Source organism: Bos grunniens, chromosome 1 (genome assembly GCF_055505025.1).
Source record: "Bos grunniens cultivar Pamir isolate PY7600 chromosome 1, Bosgru_T2T1.0, whole genome shotgun sequence".
Classification (NCBI taxonomy): Eukaryota; Metazoa; Chordata; class Mammalia; order Artiodactyla; family Bovidae; genus Bos; species Bos grunniens.
In genome coordinates, this window is record NC_141165.1 from 62929049 (window position 1) to 62948952 (window position 19904).

At 39.8% G+C, this 19904-nt stretch overlaps 1 protein-coding gene across 1 annotated transcript in view; it reads right to left on the minus strand.

Annotated features, from left to right (window-relative positions):
- Positions 1 to 308: 308 nt before the first annotated feature.
- Positions 309 to 19904, minus strand: part of SPATA16 (spermatogenesis associated 16) — a 283069-nt gene continuing 263473 nt past the window's right edge. The window contains exon 11 of the mRNA XM_086318894.1: positions 309 to 621. Within this exon, the coding sequence (XP_086175020.1) occupies positions 499 to 621 (123 nt within the window). The 3' untranslated portion in view covers positions 309 to 498. The remainder of the gene's footprint in view (positions 622 to 19904) is intronic.

A 19904-nucleotide genomic window follows, 5' to 3' on the forward strand; every position in this document is an offset into this window, starting at 1 on the left:
TAGGTTGCAGTCCATGGAGTCGCTAAGAGTCGGGCACGATTGAGCGACTTCACTTTCACGTTTCACTTTCATGCACTGGAGAAGGAAATGGTAATCCACTCCAGTATTCTTTCCTGGAGAATCCCAGGGACAGAGTAGCCTGGTGGGCTGCTGTCTATGGGGTCACACACAGTCGAACACGACTGAAGTGACTTAGCAGCAGCAGCAGCTGCACTTTAGTCAGTGCTGAAAGGACAAGACAGGTGAGAGAGGCAGCAATGGTTATTTGATAAGCTATTTAACTAAGATGAATTTGAACAAGAGTCAGGTGAAACTTGCTGAGAACATTTATTGCTGCCAGTTGAGATTAATGCAGTGTGGAACATCTTTGCCAAGAGGAGCACCACCTCATCCTTGTGGCTTTAGGCCTTTGACACAGGCTGTCACAGGCAGGCTGGTGGGATGCCACGGCCCCTTTCTCTGGGATGTCTCTCTGTGGTGGCACCTGCTCCCCAGTGACTAGCTTTGCTGTGCAGTTTGAAGCCGCTTCATTTTTGTTTTTTGCCTTCGAGCAGTTCTCAGTTTTTTAGTTTTTAAGAAACTATCCTCCAACTGGTATAGAAAATCTTCAATTCGTCCAACCTGGAAGAAATAAACAGATACAACAGTGTTTGTTGTTTCCCCAGGTTTTGTGTATACAGGAAAATGGTGAGGAATTTAAAAGTACACGGCACATACAGGCCCAAGATTGGAACAGAAGTGGCAGTGACAGATACAATTAAACATAAAAGTCCCCTTTTGATTTCCATTTCAGCATCCTTTGTTTTAGGAACATGAAGAAGACATGCAGGAATTTACCACCAGGTCCTATATGCTGGAGAATGGAACTTGGGAGTATCATTACCTGCTGTCTTTAATGGTCAGTGAAACTAGGGATTTCAGAAAGAAATAACTGGTAAAAGTTATCTAGAAGAAGAATGAAACAAAATCTACACCCCTCAAAACCAGTGATTCTACATTAATTAGTATACCCCTTAGGCCACTTGTCTGATAGCTCAGTTAGTAAAGAATCTGCCTGCAACACAAGATGCCCTGGTTCAATTCCTGGGTCAGGAAGATCTCTTCAAGAAGGAATAGGCTACCCACTCCAGTATTCTTGGGCTTCCCATGTGGCTCAGCTGGTAAAGAATCTGCCTGCAATGCGGGAGACCTGGGTTCAATCCCTGGATTGGGAAGGTCCCCTGCAGATGGGAAAGGGTACCCACTCCAGTATTTTGGCCTGGAGAATTCCATGGACTGTATAGTAGTGGGGTAGCAGAGAGTCGGACACGACTAAGCGACTTTCACTTCACTTAGGCCACTTGGGAGAAAAATGAATTTTCCATATTGTTTTAGTAGGAGCCATTTCTCTTTTAAATAAAAAGGAAAAGTTAAAAAAAAAAGATAATATATAAAAGTAGTGCTTAAAAATAAATTATTAGTCTTTCTTCCAAACAAACTTAAAATTATTCAATGACAGTTGAATGCATTGTGCTGTTTGTCAGAGTAAGACAGTTTACATATATGCTGAGTTGGGCTTTCACGATGAATAACAATTCATACTTAACCCCGATTCCCAGGACCTGCATATTCTATTAGCCTAAAGTCACTCACTGAAGAGCCTATTGTCATAAAGTTAGCTCAAAGCTAGAGCACTTACTCTTCAAGGTGCATGAACATATCATCTACTTAAGATAAAAGCACTTACAAGTTCAATTTTCCAATTTTGAGCTCTACTTTTAAATCACTTGATTTATCATTCGGAGTAATACCCAAAAGATAATTCAGGTTGTCAAAAAGAGAATAATACATAGTCGCATTCATCTATATGTTATAGTTAGGTCTTATATCACACAAGGTGATGCATACAATCCGTTGGTTTCCATAAGAAAATAACATAGCTTATTTATGTGAAAACAATTATTTTTGAAAACCTAAAATTACTTCAGGCAAATTTTTCCCAAAAGTTTGTGTAATTTATAATATCTGATTATTGCAGCAATCCTCAAAATGATTTGACAGAATATTTTTTAATCTTGTCATGAAGTCAGTGCATGATTTTATGTATTCCATCCATGTGTACTATCCAACTTATACCAAAATCATAGGTAAAAAATTAACATAGAGCATAATCAAAACAAACACGATAGATGGCACTTTACTGTTACTTTGATAGTCGAGTTGGTGGCTCACTCAAGTTATTTGCACTGAAAAGGTATCATCTGAATTGAAGCTCTTTACAATGATAATGATTGCAGTTAGCCCCAATACAATTAAAATTACAACCCCAATGCAACAAAAAACATGTCCTACAGAAAAATAATAGTTTTAAAATATATGTTGGGTGACTGCTATCTTTTTTGAAAATTGTGTTTATTAAGAGCAGTGTTGATTAACTGGGTTTCTTTTCATTAGAAAAGACAAAGAAGAAACACAAGATATGTTATTTGAATACAGAGTACCACTGAATTACCCTGGGAGGTCTAGGGTACAGACTCTATGCATGCTTCTCCTGGCCTAGGTGTTCGCCTCCTGCCTGGTCTGTCTACATGCTATCCTTTCAACCCATTATCCCAATAATATTGGAATGATCTTTTAAAAATGTGTATCTGATCACAGTTTGCCCTGCTTAAAATGCCTAAATGGATTCCCAAGTCCTTAACATGAGCTACATGTCTCTGGGTGATCTGGTTACACTACACTCGTGTCTCTAATTCTGTCTCCTGTAATTCCATTTGCCTTAGCTCTGTGGTACATCTCTCAGTTTTCTAAGTACAACCATGCAGCATTCTATGCACTCTTGACTTTCCTAATGCTATGACCTCCGATGGAATATTCTCATTGGAACGCTTACATATCCTCTAGATTTCAGGTTCAATATCAGTGTCTCAAGGACATACTCCTTGATGACTCAAATCAGGTTGAGGTTCTCAGTAACACATTCCCTCAGCAGTCCATTCACTCTTTGCCTATTTTAATTCTTAACTGTTTATAATGATTTATATAGTATCCATCTTCCTGTCTGGCTTGCTGCATAAGGCAGGCAACTAGGTCCATGGTGTTCCTTATTCCCAATACCTAGGATATGGTAGACCTTCAGTAATTTTACTCTTTGATAATAGATCTGAAGACATCAGTGTGTTCAGAAACCGATGTATTTTTCCATACTCAAAGTGGTGACTGGTTTGAAATATATCAGAAGGCTTTCTTTTCTCTTACAAATTAAATAAGAAAGAGGGACTTCCCTGGTAGCTCAGGTGGTAAAGAATCTGCGTGCAATGCAGGAGACCCTGGTTCAATTCCTGGGTTGGGAAAATCTTCTGGAGAAGGGATAGGCTACCCACTCCAGTATTCTTGGGCTTCCCTGGTGGCTCAGACTGTAAAGAATCTGCCTATAATGTGGGAGACCTGGGTTTGATCCCTGGGTTGGGAAGATTCCCTGTAGGAGGGCATGGCAACTCAGTCCAATATTTATGGGCTTCCCTGGTAGCTCAGTTGGTAAAGAATCCACCTGCAATGCTGGAGACATGGGTTTGATTCCTGGGTTGGGAAGATCATCTGGAGAAGGGAACACCTCTAGCATTCTGGCCCGGAGAATTCCATGGACAGAGGAGCCTGGCTGACTACAGTCCATGGGGTTGCACAGAGTCAGAGATGACTGAGAAACTTTCACAGATTAAACAATTGCTTTCATATGCCATCATTCTATTACCATTTGAGTTTAAGCATGGTAATAACAAGGTGTGGTCTCCATGCTTGAAATGGCCAAAAGTAGAAAGGGCACTGACTGCATAAGGATTCAGAAGTGTTGAATTCTGCTCTTGTCCTGGTTTATAATCCTCAATTACCCCAGAGAAGTCACTTGGCCTTTCTGACCTTCAGTTTTCAGAATGGTGGATCCAGCAGGTGGATCAGTTAAGGGTTAGCCTTTAGTGAAGAAAAAGGTTAGCCTAGATAATTTCCAAGTGAAAGTGAAGTTGCTCAGTTGTGTCCAACTCTTTGCAATCCCATAGACTGTAGCCAACTAGACTCCTCAGTCCATGGAATTTTCCAGGCAAAAGTACTTGAGTGGATAGCCATCTCTTTCTCCAGGGGATCTTCCTGACCCAGGGATTGAACCCAAGTCACTCTCATTGCAGGCAGATGCTTTATCATCTGAGCCACCAGGGAAGTGGATAATTTCCAAGGACACACTAAATAAAAAAATTTCATGACTTGTACTCACACCAGATTTAAGTTTGTCCAGTCTTAAGATGTGCCTTTACAGTTTCAAATCAGAGGTTATTCTCTCAGAATATACCATTAGGTGAATGACACAACATGCAGTAAAGTAAGTCAATTTTAGCTTCTGTACTTACTGAAGTGTAGGAGAGCTGAAACATGTTTTTAGTAAAGCTGGTTCTTTATTTTCTTTTTTTAAGTCAAGGAAAGAAAAGTGCTGGTTTAAGAGAAAATAGATTTATATAACTAAGAAGAACAGATTGCAAATGATAGAAATTTCTATAAAGCCCTTAGGGAAATAAAACACAAATATGTAGGCATATAAGGAAGGAAACAAACCAGTTTTGGGAGCAGAGGCCTTATTAGACCTTCTTTTTGGGAGAGGATCCACTTGCTTAATTATATCAGATAGTGTCCTTGGTCATTCTGGGTCTAATCTTCCCATTTGCAAAATGGGCAGATAACATTCTCTTGTGTATCTGTGTGCCAATGCTGATGTGGCATTACTGAGATATGAACATCAGCCCAAATGAGCTTGTAGAGAATTTGGGATGCCAGATGACTGAAGGGAACTGAAGAATTCAGTCCAAGGGCAGATTCTCACCTATCATATGGTTATTAATCAAAATCCACATCAAAGAGTTAGGAAATTTTTATCAACTAGTATCTGAGGACTTTTAATTCTTATACACAAAAGTCTATCTGTCATGACTTAGTGTGGAGTCAAAAAGTTCAGGAAAAAGATGATTTTGAAACCGTAAAAGAGAAGATAGCCTGAGAAGCACAGGAGATATCAAAGCTGAAATTCTAACAGTACAAAAACAAAGAATACCAATTAGGAAGAAATGTGGCGGTAACTAAACAGACCAGTATATATGACAGGAAGAGAGAGACCTGGTCTCGTATATATGCGAGAGACCTGGGTTCGATCCCTGGGTTGAGAAGATTCCTTGGAGAAGGAAATGGCAACCCACTCCAGTACTCTTGCCTTGAAAATCCTGTGGACGGAGGAGCTTGGTGCAGGCTACTGTCCACGGGCTTGCAAAGAGTTGGGCACGACTGAGCAACTTCACTTCACTTCACTATGACAGGAAAATTTCCGGTCAGCTCAGATCTCAGAGGAAATAACTCTTGTTCTTTCATGCAAATATTTATTGAACATCTACTATGTATTTGGGAAGCTGCTGTGGCTCAGAGGGTAAAGCATCTGCCTGCAATGCAGGAGACCTGGGTTCTATCCCTGGGTCAGGAAGATCCCCTGGAGAAGGAAATGGCAACCCACTCCAGTACTCTTGCCTGGAAAATCTCATGGACAAAGAAGCCTGGTAGACTACAGTCCATGGAATCGCAAAGAGTCGGACACAACTGAGCGACTTCACTTTTCACTTTCACTATGTATTTGGTATTTTACTAAGGTAATAAGCAAAAATATCAGGATGCTTGTTTTTGAGGAGCTCATATTCATATAGGAAAGACAGTTAATGAAAAAATGACTGCAACAAAGCATAAATGTTTATCCAAGAATTATGTACAAAAATGTTCTGTTAGCAAAAATGTCAGAACAGTGAATTCTATCTGAAGGAAACGTGGAGGAGTATGGGAGGTGATAGGAGATGGGTCTTTGTCAGGACAAGAAACTCATTCCAGACAGAGGGAATGGCGTTCATAAAAGGAAGTTGTGAAAGAATATGGGATATTTGATAGGGGTGAGTCACATAGCCTAGATGTGGGCATGAGGGGACTGGGAGTAGAGATATACATAGCAGGAAACATAGATTGGGGTCAGCTTATAAAAAGTTGAAAAATATTTAGCTACATGGTTGGAAAGATAAATGTGGTGCTATTGTATGGGGTGGAATGCAGCTAGGGAGACTAGAAGCAGGTGGATCAATTAGGGCCCAGTGCAATAAGATATGAAAAATACTATGGGGGCCTGCATCAAGAGTTTAAGAGACATTTGGGAAATAAGAAGTGTAGTCTTGATGAAAAATTCTATGTTGGGGTTAGAACGCAGGCAGAATTAGTAATGAGTGTGAAGTTTCTCATTTGAGACAATAATGGTATCTTAATGAGGTAAAGAATAAAATTCAATGAGTAGTTTTACGGGAAAAGAATGAGTTTGATTAGTGACAAATGTAAGAGGTAGAAAAAGGCCACATAATCAGAAATGTGTTTAAAAAAATGGACCTGTAATAATAGCCTAATACTAGGCTAAAAGCCAGAATGATGCAAAACTCCTAATTGAAAAGAAAAAACAGTCCACTATTTTGTGGTCTACTGTGTGAAAAGCATTCTAGCAGTTAAAAAGTCATAAGAAAAAGAAACAAAAAGTGATGCTTTCGGTTATTGAGAACAAAAAAGTGGTTATGGTAGAGAGAAAGCTTGCTGGGGCAAAGTCAGATATATCTGGGTTGGAATCCCAGCTCCAGCATGTTCTTGGTGTGTGACTTTTGGGCAAACTTATTTAATTTCTTGGAACCCAAGTTTCTTCATCTGTCAGTGGCTTCACAGGGTCCTAATGAAATTAAATAGTTTATGTGAAATATTGCATAGCTCTGAGTATTTATTATTTACTAGTAGTATTAATGCTTGAATCTGGAAGTGTATGCCCATTAAATAGAAAAATAAATTTAAAAATACATATAAAAGTGAAGTAAAATGAAAAGCCAAAGAACTTTACCAGTCCCTGTGTTTTTGACCTCCACTCTCTAAGGATGCTGCCTCAGTAACTGTGCCAAGTGTGGGTGTTTGATATGCTTTCAAGTCTTGTGATTAAGTCTCAAAATTCAACTATGAAAAGGGTAGAATTAGGAGGGGACAGAGAAAGGGGTATGAAGGTATGAGTTTCTGATAGTGTATATTGGCTGCAAGTTCAAAAAGTTCAACTGTATTCCCTGGTTAACCAAAACTGATCTGATTATAAACTACAATGTTTAAAATGTGTCTCAATGGGAGTAATAGTTCTCTCCCTTTTCTGGCCATGTCCTGTCTCATCTGGGCTGTGATGTTTGGTGCTGGGTATGTCCAGGTTTTAACTCCAAACTTTATGAAGAAAAGTTGGAGGACCTGGAGATGTTTACTGGGGAAAGAGAAAACATAACAGGAATCTGCGGTATCTTTAGGTGATATGTGAAGGGTAGATGAATTTGTTGTGTTAGCTTACATATTTGAAAGAAAGTACCATTTAGAATTACAATATGGGTTTGAGTCTCATTGCTTTCACTGGTGATGTAACTTAACTACTGAACTTTAATTTTCTCTTCTCTAGTGTAAATCATGAATTAATTATAATCAGACTTTATTTACAGGGTTTTAGTGAGGATTAAATGGCTTGATGTTTGTGGAAAGCTCTTCATAAACGTCTAAGTCCTCCACAAAGATTATAACAGCACATTGTCTAGTGTCTGGTGGTTTCATATCAGGGTCTCAATAAATATTTGTTGAACTGGTAAACAGCTGAATGAGTACTTCAGTGAGTAAAAAAATAGATATTATATTGATATTTTCACAACTGTGTAAAAGTGGAAGGTGTTTTGGGGTAAGGTATGGTGACCCTCATCACCAGACACTGGAAATCAAACACTAGATGACATTTTTGGCAAGTGAATTATTCGGGTCATGTGTGACCGGGGGTTGGATTAAATAAACTTTAAAGTACTACTTTAATGATGTTATTTTTGCCTGGATTCACTGTACAGAAATGTGCTCAGTGGAAGCAGAATACATTTCCATTTGCATTGTACCACACTGAAAAAGCACTATGGAAATGAGAGGGAGCCAACCATTTCTGCTGTATTAGTATTGCATGTAATGCAAGATATCGAACTGGTTGATATAAACATCCATAGATATTAGGGTTCTCAGTACTTCATTATATTTCACTTATAAAAGCATATCCATAAGACCTATAACTTCTCTAGATATATCAACATTTTATCTTGCATCCAAAGGACTCCTATTATGGATTAGCTTAAGTGTAGTTTATAGTATACTTTATTTCTTTCTCACTCTATAACTGGATAAGATTATTCAATCATCAGATTATTCTTCTTCTCAGTTAATGATTTTTTTTTATCATATCAAAATTTAAGATTATTCTACTAGTTCTAGGATAAAATGCAATATTTTTACAGATTAAAATGTTCTCCCTCACAAAGCCACTTCAGAGTAACTTTCAGTACAGGCATAATAAAAAGTACTTGGATATTTTCTCTGATAATCTTTTACTGTAAAATTAGTTTGTATCTTATGTGTAGGGGGCAAGTGTGGGGATAGCCTGAAGTCAGGAGAGCTTCTATGCACTTGAGAGTTTTCTTGTGAAGGAGGGTTGCTGCTGCCTCACTATGATTTGTGGGGCTGACTATGGTTTCATTTGCACAGAGATCCAACCTATTTTTATTTGGTAATTGAAGGCCTGTGAGCCAGAGGCGGAAGCAATAGTACCACTTTCCATGTCTTATGTAATGGCTAGCCATGAGACCAGAGGCATTGCTGGGGAAGAAGCTGAGATTTAGGGCATAGAGAGTTAGGAATGGGGACAAACTAAGGAAAAAAATGTCAAGAAGCTCAAAATGAGCGAAGCTGGTGAGAGATGGTAACAGAAAGGGACACACAGCCTCGGCCTAATACAGCTTTGAAAGGGGAGTCATTCAGATGTGATAGAGGGAATAGAGAATCACTCTGAAGATCTGGGTGTCCCTTTCCCTCCCAAAGTCATTTAAAATCAAATACTACTGTAGTGAGTTGAATTTCATTCCCTCAAAATTCCTGTGTTAGGGTCTTAAGCCCCAGTACTTCAGGATGTACCTTTATTTGGAGACAGGGTTTTTATAGAGATCATCGAGTTGAAATGAGGTCTTTGGGGTAGGCCTTAACTAAAATGACTGGTGTCCTTATAAAAATGGGATATTTGGAGACAGTCCCTCACACAAGGAGATTAACTTGTGAAGATGAAGACAGTGGATGGGGTGATGCTCCTACAGCCAAGGTGTGGTAACCACCAAGGTTAAGCAAACCACCAGAAACAAGGGGAGAGGCATAAACTGGTTCTTCCTCACAGCCCTCAGGAGGTACCAACCCTGACGAAACTTTGAATTTGGACTCCCAGCTTCCAGAAATGTGATGATAAACTTCTGTTGTTCAAGTCACTCAGTTTGTGATACTTTGTTATAGCAGTCTTGGCAAATTAATGCAACTATAGAGCAATGGCTGTGCTTTGCTGGAGCAGCCGTGAAAAGATACCCCACGCCCAAGGTAAGAGAAACCCAAGTAAGACGGTAGGTATTGCAAGAGGGCATCAGAGAGCAAACACACTGAAACCATAATCACAGAAAACTAGTCAGTCTAATCACACTAGGACCACAGCCTTGTCTAAGTCAATGAAACTAAGCCATGCCCGTGGGGCAACCCAAGACGGGCGGGTCATGGTGGAGAGATTTGACAGAATGTGGTCCACTGGAGAAGGGAATGGCAAACCACTTCAGTATTCTTGCCTTGAGAACCTCATGAACAGTATGAAAAGGCAAAATGATAGGATACTGAAAGAGGATCTCCCCAGGTCAGTAGGTGCCCAATATGCTACTGGACATCAGTGGAGAAATAACTCCAGAAAAAATGAAGGGATGGAGCCAAAGCAAAAAGAATACCCAGCTGTGGATGTGACTGGTGATAGAAGCAAGGTCCGATGCTGTAAAGAGCAATATTGCATAGGAACCTGGAATGTCAGGTCCATGAATCAAGGCAAATTGGAAGTGGTCAAACAAGAGATGGCAAGAGTGAATGTCGACATTCTAGGAATCAGCAAACTGAAATGGACTGGAATGGGTGAATTTAACTCAGATGACCATTATATCTACTACTGCGGGCAGGAATCCCTCAGAAGAAATGGAGTGGCCATCATGGTCAACAAAAGAGTCCAAAATGCAGTACTTGGATGCAATCTCAAAAACGACAGAATGATCTCTGTTCATTTCCAACAAACCATTCAATATCACAGTAATCCAAGTCTATGCCCCAACCAGTAACACTGAAGAAGCTGAAGTTGAAGGGTTCTATGAAGACCTACAAGACCTTTTAGAACTTACACCCAAAAAAGATGTCCTTTTCATTATACGGGACTGGAATGCAAAAGTAGGAAGTCAAGAAACACCTGGAATAACAGGCAAATTTGGCCTTGGAATACGGAATGAAGCAGGGCAAAGACTAATAGAATTTTGCCAAGAAAATGCACTGGTCATAACAAACACCCTCTTCCAACAACACAAGAGAAGACTCTACACATGGATATCACCAGATGGTCAACACTGAAATCAGATTGATTATATTCCTTGCAGTCAAAGATGGAGAAGTTCTATACAGTCAGCAAAAACAAGACCAGGAGCTGACTGTGGCTCAGACCATGAACTCCTTATTGCCAAATTCAGACTTAAATTGAAGAAAGTAGGAAAACTGCTAGACCATTCAGGTATGACCTAAATCAAATCCCTTATGATTATACAGTGGAAGTGAGAAATAGATTTAAGGGCCTAGATCTGATAGATAGAGTGCCTGATGAACTATGGACTGAGGTTCATGACATTGTACAGGAGACAGGGATCAAGACCATTCCCATAGAAAAGAAATGCAAAAAAGCAAAATGGCTGTCTGGGGAGGCCTTACAAATAGCTGTGAAAAGAAGAGAAGCGAAAAGCAAAGGAAAAAAGGAAAGATATAAACATCTGAATGCAGAGTTCCAAAGAATAGCAAGAAGAGATAAGAAAGCCTTCTTCAGCGATCAATGCAAAGAAATAGAGGAAAACAACAGAATGGGAAAGACTAGGGATCTCTTCAAGAAAATCAGAGATACCAAAGGAACATTTCATGCAAAGATGAAGGACAGTCCTCAATAAAGGACAGAAATGGTATGGACCTAACAGAAGCAGAAGATATTAAGAAGAGACGGCAAGAATACACAGAAGAACTGTACAAAAAAGATCTTCATGACCCAGATAATCACGATGGTGTGATCACTCACCTAGAGCCAGACATCCTGGAACATGAAGTCAAGTGGGCCTTAGAAAGCATCACTACGAACAAAGCTAGTAGAGGTGATGGAATTCCAGTTGAGCTATTCCAAATCCTGAAAGATGATGCTGTGAAAGTGCTCCACTCAATATGCCAGCAAATTTGGAAAATTCAGCAGTGGCCACAGGACTGGAAAAGGTCAGTTTTCATTCCAATCTCAAAGAAAGGCAATGTCAAAGAATGCTCAAACTACCACACAATTGCACTCATCTCACACGCTAGTAAAGTAATGCTCAAAATTCTCCAAGCCAGGCTTCAGCAATATGTGAACTGTGAACTTCCTGATGTTCAAGCTGGTTTTAGAAAAGGCAGAGGAACCGGAGATTAAATTGCCAACACCCGCTGGATCATAGAAAAAGCAAGAGAGTTCCAGAAAAACATCTATTTCTGCTTTATTGACTATGCCAAAGCCTTTGACTGTGTGGATCACAATAAACTGTGGAAAATTCTGAAAGAGACGGGAATACCAGACCACCTGACCTGATCTTGAGAAATTTGTTTGTAGGTCAGGAAGCAACAGTTAGAACTGGACATGGAACAACAGACTGGTTCCAAATAGGAAAAGGAGTTCATCAAGGCTGTGTATTGTCACCCTGTTTATTTAACTTCTATGCAGAGTACATCATGAGAAACGCTGGACTGGAAGAAACACAAGCTGGAATCAAGATTGCCGGGAGAAATATCAATAACCTCAGATATGCAGATGATACCACCCTTATGGCAGAAAGTGAAAAGGAGCTCAAAAGCCTCTTGATGAAGATGAAAGAAGAGAGTGAAAAAGTTGGCTTAAAGCTCAACATTCAGAAGACTAAGATCATGACATCCGATCCCACCACTTCATGGGAAATAGATGGGGAAACAGTGGAAACAGTGTCAGACTTTATTTTTCTGGGCTCCAAAATCACTGCAGATGGTGACTGCAGCCATGAAATTAAAAGACGCTTACTCCTTGGAAGGAAAGTTATGATCAACCTAGATAGCATATTCAAAAGCAGAGACATCACTTTGCCAACAAAGGTTCGTCTAGTCAAGGCTATGGTTTTTCCTGTGGTCATGTATGGATGTGAGAGTTGGACTGTGAAGAAGCCTGAGCGCCGAAGAATTGATGCTTTTGAAGTGTGGTGTTGGAGAAGACTCTTGAGAATCCCTTGGACTGCCAGGAGATCCAACCAGTCCATTCTGAAGGAGATCAGCCCTGGGATTTCTTTGGAAGGAATGATGCTAAAGCTGAAACTCCAGTACTTTGGCCACCTCATGCAAAGAGTTGACTCATTGGAAAAGACTCTGATGCTGGGAGGGATTGAGGGCAGGAGGAGAAGGGGACAACAGAGGAGGAGATGGCTGGATGGCATCACTGTCTCGATGGATGTGAGTCTGAGTGAACTCCGGGAGTTGGTCATGGACAGGGAGGCCTGGCGTGCTGCGATTCATGGGGTCGCAAAGAGTAGGACACGACTGAATGACGATCTGATCTGATAGACAATCCCTGATTTATGATGCATCAACATAATTTGTTGACATAATTTTTTGACTTCTTAGTGATGCAGAAATGATATACATTCACTGGAAACCATACTTTGACTTTTGGATTTTGATCTTTTCCTGGGCTAGGATTATAGGGTCTGATACTCTTGGAGTGCTGGGTGGTAGCAGTGAGTCGAACCTCTCTGTGAGTCATAGGATCCTGAGGATCAACACTGACATGTTTATTTACTTTTTAGGCTACACTACTCTGTAGCATGTGGGATCTTATTTCTCTGCCCAGGGGTGGAACCTATGGCTCCTAGATTGGGAACATGGAGTCTTAACTACTGGACTACCAGGGGAAGTCCCTAACCCATACACTTAGAATTCTCCTGTCCCCAGACAGTCATTCTAGTGGTCACTCTCAGTATAGTATTCAATGAATTACAGGAGCTGCTCAACACATTTTAAATAGGCTTTGTGTTAGATGATCCTGCTCAACTGGAAGCTGATGTAAATGTTCTGAGCACATTTAAGGTAGACCTGGCTAAGCTGTGATGTCCAGAAGTTAGGTGTATTAAGTAATTTCCAACTGATGGTATTTTCAGCTTATGTTGGGTTTATAGAGATGTAACCTTATTGTAAGTTGAAGATGTATGTACTAAGCCATAAAGCTCAATTAGGTTCCGATTTTCTCCTCAAACATGACTTTGCTGATCTCTACCTTTCACTTTCCTGCTGGTTTATGTTGCCTGCTTTGTTGGTGCCCCCTGCACATGCTTAGCATGTACCTTGGGAAACAGTGTGGGTTTTTGTCGAGTAATAGCAGTGAGAGGAACGTGATCTCAAACATAAATGCATGGGTAAATTACAGGAAGAAGGAAGACACTGTGCTTGAAATAGGATTTCCTATCAGCCGTGTCCAACTCTGTGCGACCCCATAGACTGCAGCCCACCAGGCTCCCCCATCCCTGGGATTCTCCAGGCAAGAACACTGGAGTGGGTTGCCATTTCCCTCTCCAATGCATGAAAGTGAAAAGTGAAAGTGAAGACGCTCAGTTGTGTCCAACTCCTAGGGACCCCATGGACCGCAGGCTACCAGGCTCCTCCGTCCATGGGATTTTCCAGGCAAGAGTGCTGGAGTGGGCTGCCATTGCCTTCTCTGATTGGATTTCATGTAGTCTGGATTAAGGAGAGACAATTAAATATGTTTATAGGGGTTTGTATATGTTCATGCTTCAGGGATTTGGTGCTCAAAGGATTTTTTTTTTAAATAAAGCTTTTAAAGAAGCCTTGTAAGAAGACAAAAAATAGATAAAATAATAATTGAATCTTTGGGAATAAATATCATGTTTCTACAACTGTAGTGGTGGTTATAGAAGGAGGATGTATTTCCAGCAGTTTGCAATGTGGATCAAAATCCTCTTGGCAAAACAGCCATTTAATCCACCACAGCGGATTTCATAACATTAGTTTTCTTGCTGTCTTCCAGTTTAGTTTCCAGACCAAATGCTTTTAAATATTTATCATCCAAAATGGTTTGAATTTTAATTCTTATTAGAATGACAATTGTTTTCAAAGAGGCTTGAAATTAATTTCTAAAATAAACTTTAATTTCTGAAACAAAGTTGTTTCTGGTGTTCATAATACAGCAGTTTCCTTTAGCTTTTGGCTAGCATTCAAACAAATAGCCTCATATTTCTCCATTTTAATTTAGTGAATTCTGTATGTTGGTATGATAGTCATAAAAGTACAATGTGGAAATGTAAGGCATTAGATGCCTGTGATATATTACAAAATATGCAAAAAAACTTCTGTTAAACTATATTACCAATTTCTAATTGAAAATCCCCATAATAATAGCACTTGTAAAACAAATTTAGTGTAGAGTTAGAGTACAATTATGAAATCTTGCTATCACTTTGTTCTTAATGTATCATGGCTTTTTAAAAATTTATTTTCAATGCTTAATGGCATAATTTATCTGAAAGTTGGAGTATATATATTTTAAGCTTTTTCTTTTGAGATAATTGTGGATTCACATGCAGCAGTAAGAAGTAATACAGGAAGAATCTGTGTATTCTTTATGCAGTTTGTCCCCATGGTAACATCTTATAAAACTTTGGTAGAATATTACCGCTAGGATGTTGACACTGATATAGTCAAGATACAGAGCAGTTCCATTACTACAGGATCTCTTGTGCGGCTCTTTTATAGCCACACCCACTTTCCTCCTGCCCCACCTCCTTAACCCTTGGCAACCACTAATTGGTTGTCCATTTCTATAATTTTTTCAGTTTAAAAAGGTATTATATATACACACATACTTAAGATATATACATAGTTGAATATATTATTGCTATTATTATTGCATATCTTTTCTTATATGCTGTCCACTTTATCCATTGGAGCCCTTAGCATATTAATCATTGTTGTGTTAAATTTCTAGTCTGACAATTACAACATCTCTGCCATATCTGCTTCTGATGATTGCTTTGTCTCTTCAAGTTGTGTTTTTCACCTTTTGGTTTGTCTTGTAATTATTTTCTTGATAGCTGGACATGAGGTACTGGGTAAAAGGAACTGCTATAAACAGACCTTTAGTAGTGTGAGGAATCAAGATTGCCCAGAGAAATATCAATAACCTCAGATATGCAGATGATACCACCCTTATGGCAGAAAGTGAAGAGGAACTAAAAAGCCTCTTGATGAAAGTGAAAGAGGAGAGTGAAAAAGTTGGCTTAAAGCTCAACATTCAGAAAACTAAGATCATGGCATCTGGTCTCATCACTTCATGGGAAATAGATGGGGAAACAGTGTCAGACTTAATTTTTTTGGGCTCCAAAATCACTGCAGATGGTGATTGCAGCCATGAAATTAAAAGACGCTTGCTCCTTGGAAGAAAAGTTATGACCAACCTAGATAGCATATTGAAAAGCAGAGACATTACTTTACCAACAAAGGTTTGTCTAGTCAAGGCTGTGGTTTTTCCTGTGGTCATGTCTGGGTGTGAGAGTTGGACTGTGAAGAAGGCTGAGCGCCGAAGAATTGATGCTTTTGAAGTGTGGTGTTGGAGAAGACTCTTGAGAGTCCCTTGGACTGCAAGGAGATCCAACCAGTCCATTCTGAAGGAGATCAGTCCTGGGATTTCTTTGGAAGGAATGATGCTAAAGCTGAAACTCCAGTACTTTGGCCACCTCATGCGAAGAGTTGACTCATTGGAAAAGACTCTGATGCTGGGAGGGCTTGGGGGCAGGAGGAGAAGGGGATGACAGAGGATGAGATGGCTGGATGGCATCACCAACTTGATGGACGTGAGTTTGAGTGAACTCCAGGAGTTGGTGATGGACAGGGAGGCCTGGCATGCTGCGATTCATGGGGTTGCAAAGAGTCGGACTCAACTGAGTGACTGACTGAACTGAACTGAACTGAACTGAATGTGAGGAGAAGGCTTCCTTTGTGGCTCAGTTGGTAAAGAATTCACCTGTGATGCCAAAGTCCGCCTGCAATACAGGCGACCTGGTTTTGATAACTGGGTTGGGAAGATCCCCTTGAGAAGAAAATGGCAACCCACTCCAGTATTCTTGTCTGGGAAATTCCATGGACAAAGGAGCTTGGTGGGCTACAGGCCATGGGGTCGCAAGAGTCAGACAGGACTTAGCGACTAAACTACACAGTGTGAGGAGAGGGGAAGCATTCTACAGTTCTAAGATTAGATTTCAGTCTTTTACTGAACCCATGCCTTGGACTGTGAACTTCACAAGTGTTCCTCAGTTCCCCACCTACTCCTCCTTACATGGGACAGGATGGCTAGAGTGGGCTGGAGTTGGGTATTTTCCTTTCCTAGGTCACTTAGGCCCTGATAATACACCAAAAGGTATGCTCTGTTTAACTGGTTTCTTCTGAGGGCAAGCCTTACTAAGAAGGAAAGAGTGTTTTTGTATATTTCAGAGTGGTTCCTTCCAGAGGCCCAAGGGGATTTTTCTCTGATACTTAGCATTAACTCCTGGAGGTAAATTGCATAATATTGCATAACTCCTAGACTGGGTCCCCTTAGAGTTTGTAATACTCAGAGTTGTCTGCACTGAGTGTCCAGCAATTTGTCAATTATAATTCCAGCTTAACAAAGCCAGTACTGGTTCCCATAGCAGTTTCTGCTTGTAAGTCTCTGCTCCAGAAAGCCATATCTCCCTGTATTAATCCGTTAGTCTCTTCCGTCTTTGGAGCAGTGTTTTGTCTTGTGTCATCCACTGTCTCATCGATCCAAGAAGAATTACTGACTTTTAGGATAGAGTGGTGACTTCCCAGCCCCTCATATGTAGAACCAAACACAGAACTCCATGTATATTTAGAATCATATTAAATGATGTTGTTATTTTTGCTTGAATCATCAAACATAATGACGAGGACAGTCTGCTGTTTTTAATCATATTTTTGCTTGTGTTCTTTCACTTTTCTTGATATTTTAAAGATCTTTCTTTTATTGTTTCCTTTCTGTTTAGGAAATTTTCTTCAGCCTCTTTTTTTTTTTTTTTTTAGAGTGAGTTGGCTGATGACAAATTCTCTTAGTTTTCCTTCATCTGAGAATGTCTTGATTTCCTCTTAATTCCTGAAAGCTGTTTTCATTGGGTGTAGCATTTTCTGGCCCCAGTTTTTTTAACTGAAAAATTCACTGTCATTCAAATTGTTTTCCCCCTAATAGTTAGTGAATCATTTCTTTTTTGATGTTTTCAAGATCTGTCTTTGTGTTTAGTTTTTAGAAGTTTGACCATGCTGCATCCTGGTGTGAATTTGAGTTTATCTTATTCGGGGTTCACTGAAATTTTTCAGTCTGTAGTTTCCGTCTTTTGCCAAATTATGGAAATTTTAAGCTATTATTTCTTTAGGTACTTTTTCATTCCTATCCCTTTTCTCCTATCTTTCTGGGATTCTGATAACATGAATGTTAGATATGATGTTATAGACTCACAGCTCCTTGAGGTTCTTTTCATTTTATTTTCTGATCTATTTTCTCTGTTGTTCCAGTTGGGTAATTTGTATTATTTTATCTTCATTTCAGACTTTCCTGCTGTCTCAGTGGTAAAGAATCCTCCTGCCAATGCAGGAGGTGTGGGTTCTATCTCTGGATTGGGAAGATCCCTGGAGAAGGAAATGGCAACCCATTCCAGTATCCTTGCCTGGGAAATCCCATGAACAGAGGAACCTGATAGGCTACAGTCTATGGGACCGCAGAGAATTGGACACAATGTAGTGACTAAACAACAATCTTCATTTCATTGATTATTTCCTCTTCATTAGGCTGTTGAGCCCCTTCATTAAGTTTTTCATTTTGGTTACTGTATTTGCAATTCTAAAATTTCTACTTGTTTCTTTGTATGTCTTCCATTTCTTTGCTGAGTTTCTGTCTCTTTTTTAAAGATATTTATTTATTTTTGGCTGTGTTGGGTCTTAGTTGTGGTAGGCAGGCTCTCAGTTCTGGTGCTTAGGCTTAGTGGTTGCAACATGTGAGGTTAGTTGCCCCATGCATGTGGGGCCTTAGTTCCTAGACCAGGGATTGAACCTGTGTCCTCTGCCTTGGAAGGTGATTCTTAACCACTGGACCACCAGGGATGTCGTCTGTCTCTATTTTTTTTTAATTGAAGTGTAATTGATATACAATATTAGTCACAAATTAAGTCACATAGTGACTTAATTTTTTTATAGATTATACTTCATTTATAGTATGAAATATTAGCTATATTCCCTATGCTGTGCAAAATATCCCTGCAGTTTATAAATGGTAGTCTGTACCTCTTAATCCCCTACCTCTGTCTTGCTGATCCCCTTCCCTCTAGTTTATTTTCTATATCTGTGATTCTCTTTCTTTTTTGTTATATTCATTTGTTTTATTTTTTAGAGTCCATATATATATATATGATAAAATAAAGTATTTTTCTTCCTCTGACTTATTTCACTAAGCATAAAGGCTGTATATTGTCACTCTGTTTATTTAACTTCTATGAAGACTACATCATGAGAAATGCTGGACTGGAAGAAACACAAGCTGGAATCAAGATTGCCGGGAGAAATATCAATAACCTCAGATATGCAGATGACACCACCCTTATGGCAGAAAGTGAAGAGGAACTCAAAAGCCTCTTGATGAAAGTGAAAGTGGAGAGTGAAAAAGTTGGCTTAAAGCTCAACATTCAGAAAACGAAGATCATGGCATCCGGTCCCATCACTTCATGGGAAATAGATGGGGAAACAGTGTCAGACTTTATTTTTCTGGGCTCCAAAATCACTACAGATGGTGATTTCAGCCATGAAATTAAAAGACGCTTACTCCTTGGAAGGAAAGTTATGACCAACCTAGATAGCATATTCAAAAGCAGAGACGTTACTTTGCCAACAAAGGTTCATCTAGTCAAGGCTATGGTTTTTCCTGTGGTCATGTATGGATGTGAGAGTTGGACTGTGAAGAAGGCTGAGCACCGAAGAATTGATGCTTTTGAACTGTGGTGTTGGAGAAGATTCTTGAGAGCCCCTTGGACTGCAAGGAGATCCAACCAGTCCATTCTGAAGGAGATCAGTCCTGGGATTTCTTTGGAAGGAATGATGCTAAAGCTGAAACTCCAGTACTTTGGCCGCTTCATGCAAAGAGTTGACTCATTGGAAAAGACTCTGATGCTGGGAGGCACTGGGGGCAAGAGGAGAAGGGGACGCCAGAGGATGAGATGGCTGGATGGCATCACTGAGTCGATGGACGTGAGTCTGGGTGAACTCCAGGAGTTGGTGATAGACAGGGAGGCCTGGCATGCTGCAATTCATGGGGTCGCAAAGAGTCAGACATGACTGAGCGACTGATCTGATCTGATACTCTCTAGGTCCATCCACATTGTTGCAAGTGGCAAAATTTTATTCTTTTTTGTGGCTGAGTATGTATCAATATACATAAATACATATACACACACAATGGAATATATGTATATATATGCCACATCTTATCTATTCATTTGTTGATGGGTACTTAGGTTGTTTCCATATCTTGGCTATTGTAAATAATGTTGCTATGAACATTGGGGTTGCTATGAGCATCTTTTCAAATGAATGTTTATGGGTTTATTTTTGATATATACCCAGAAGCGGAATTGTTGGAT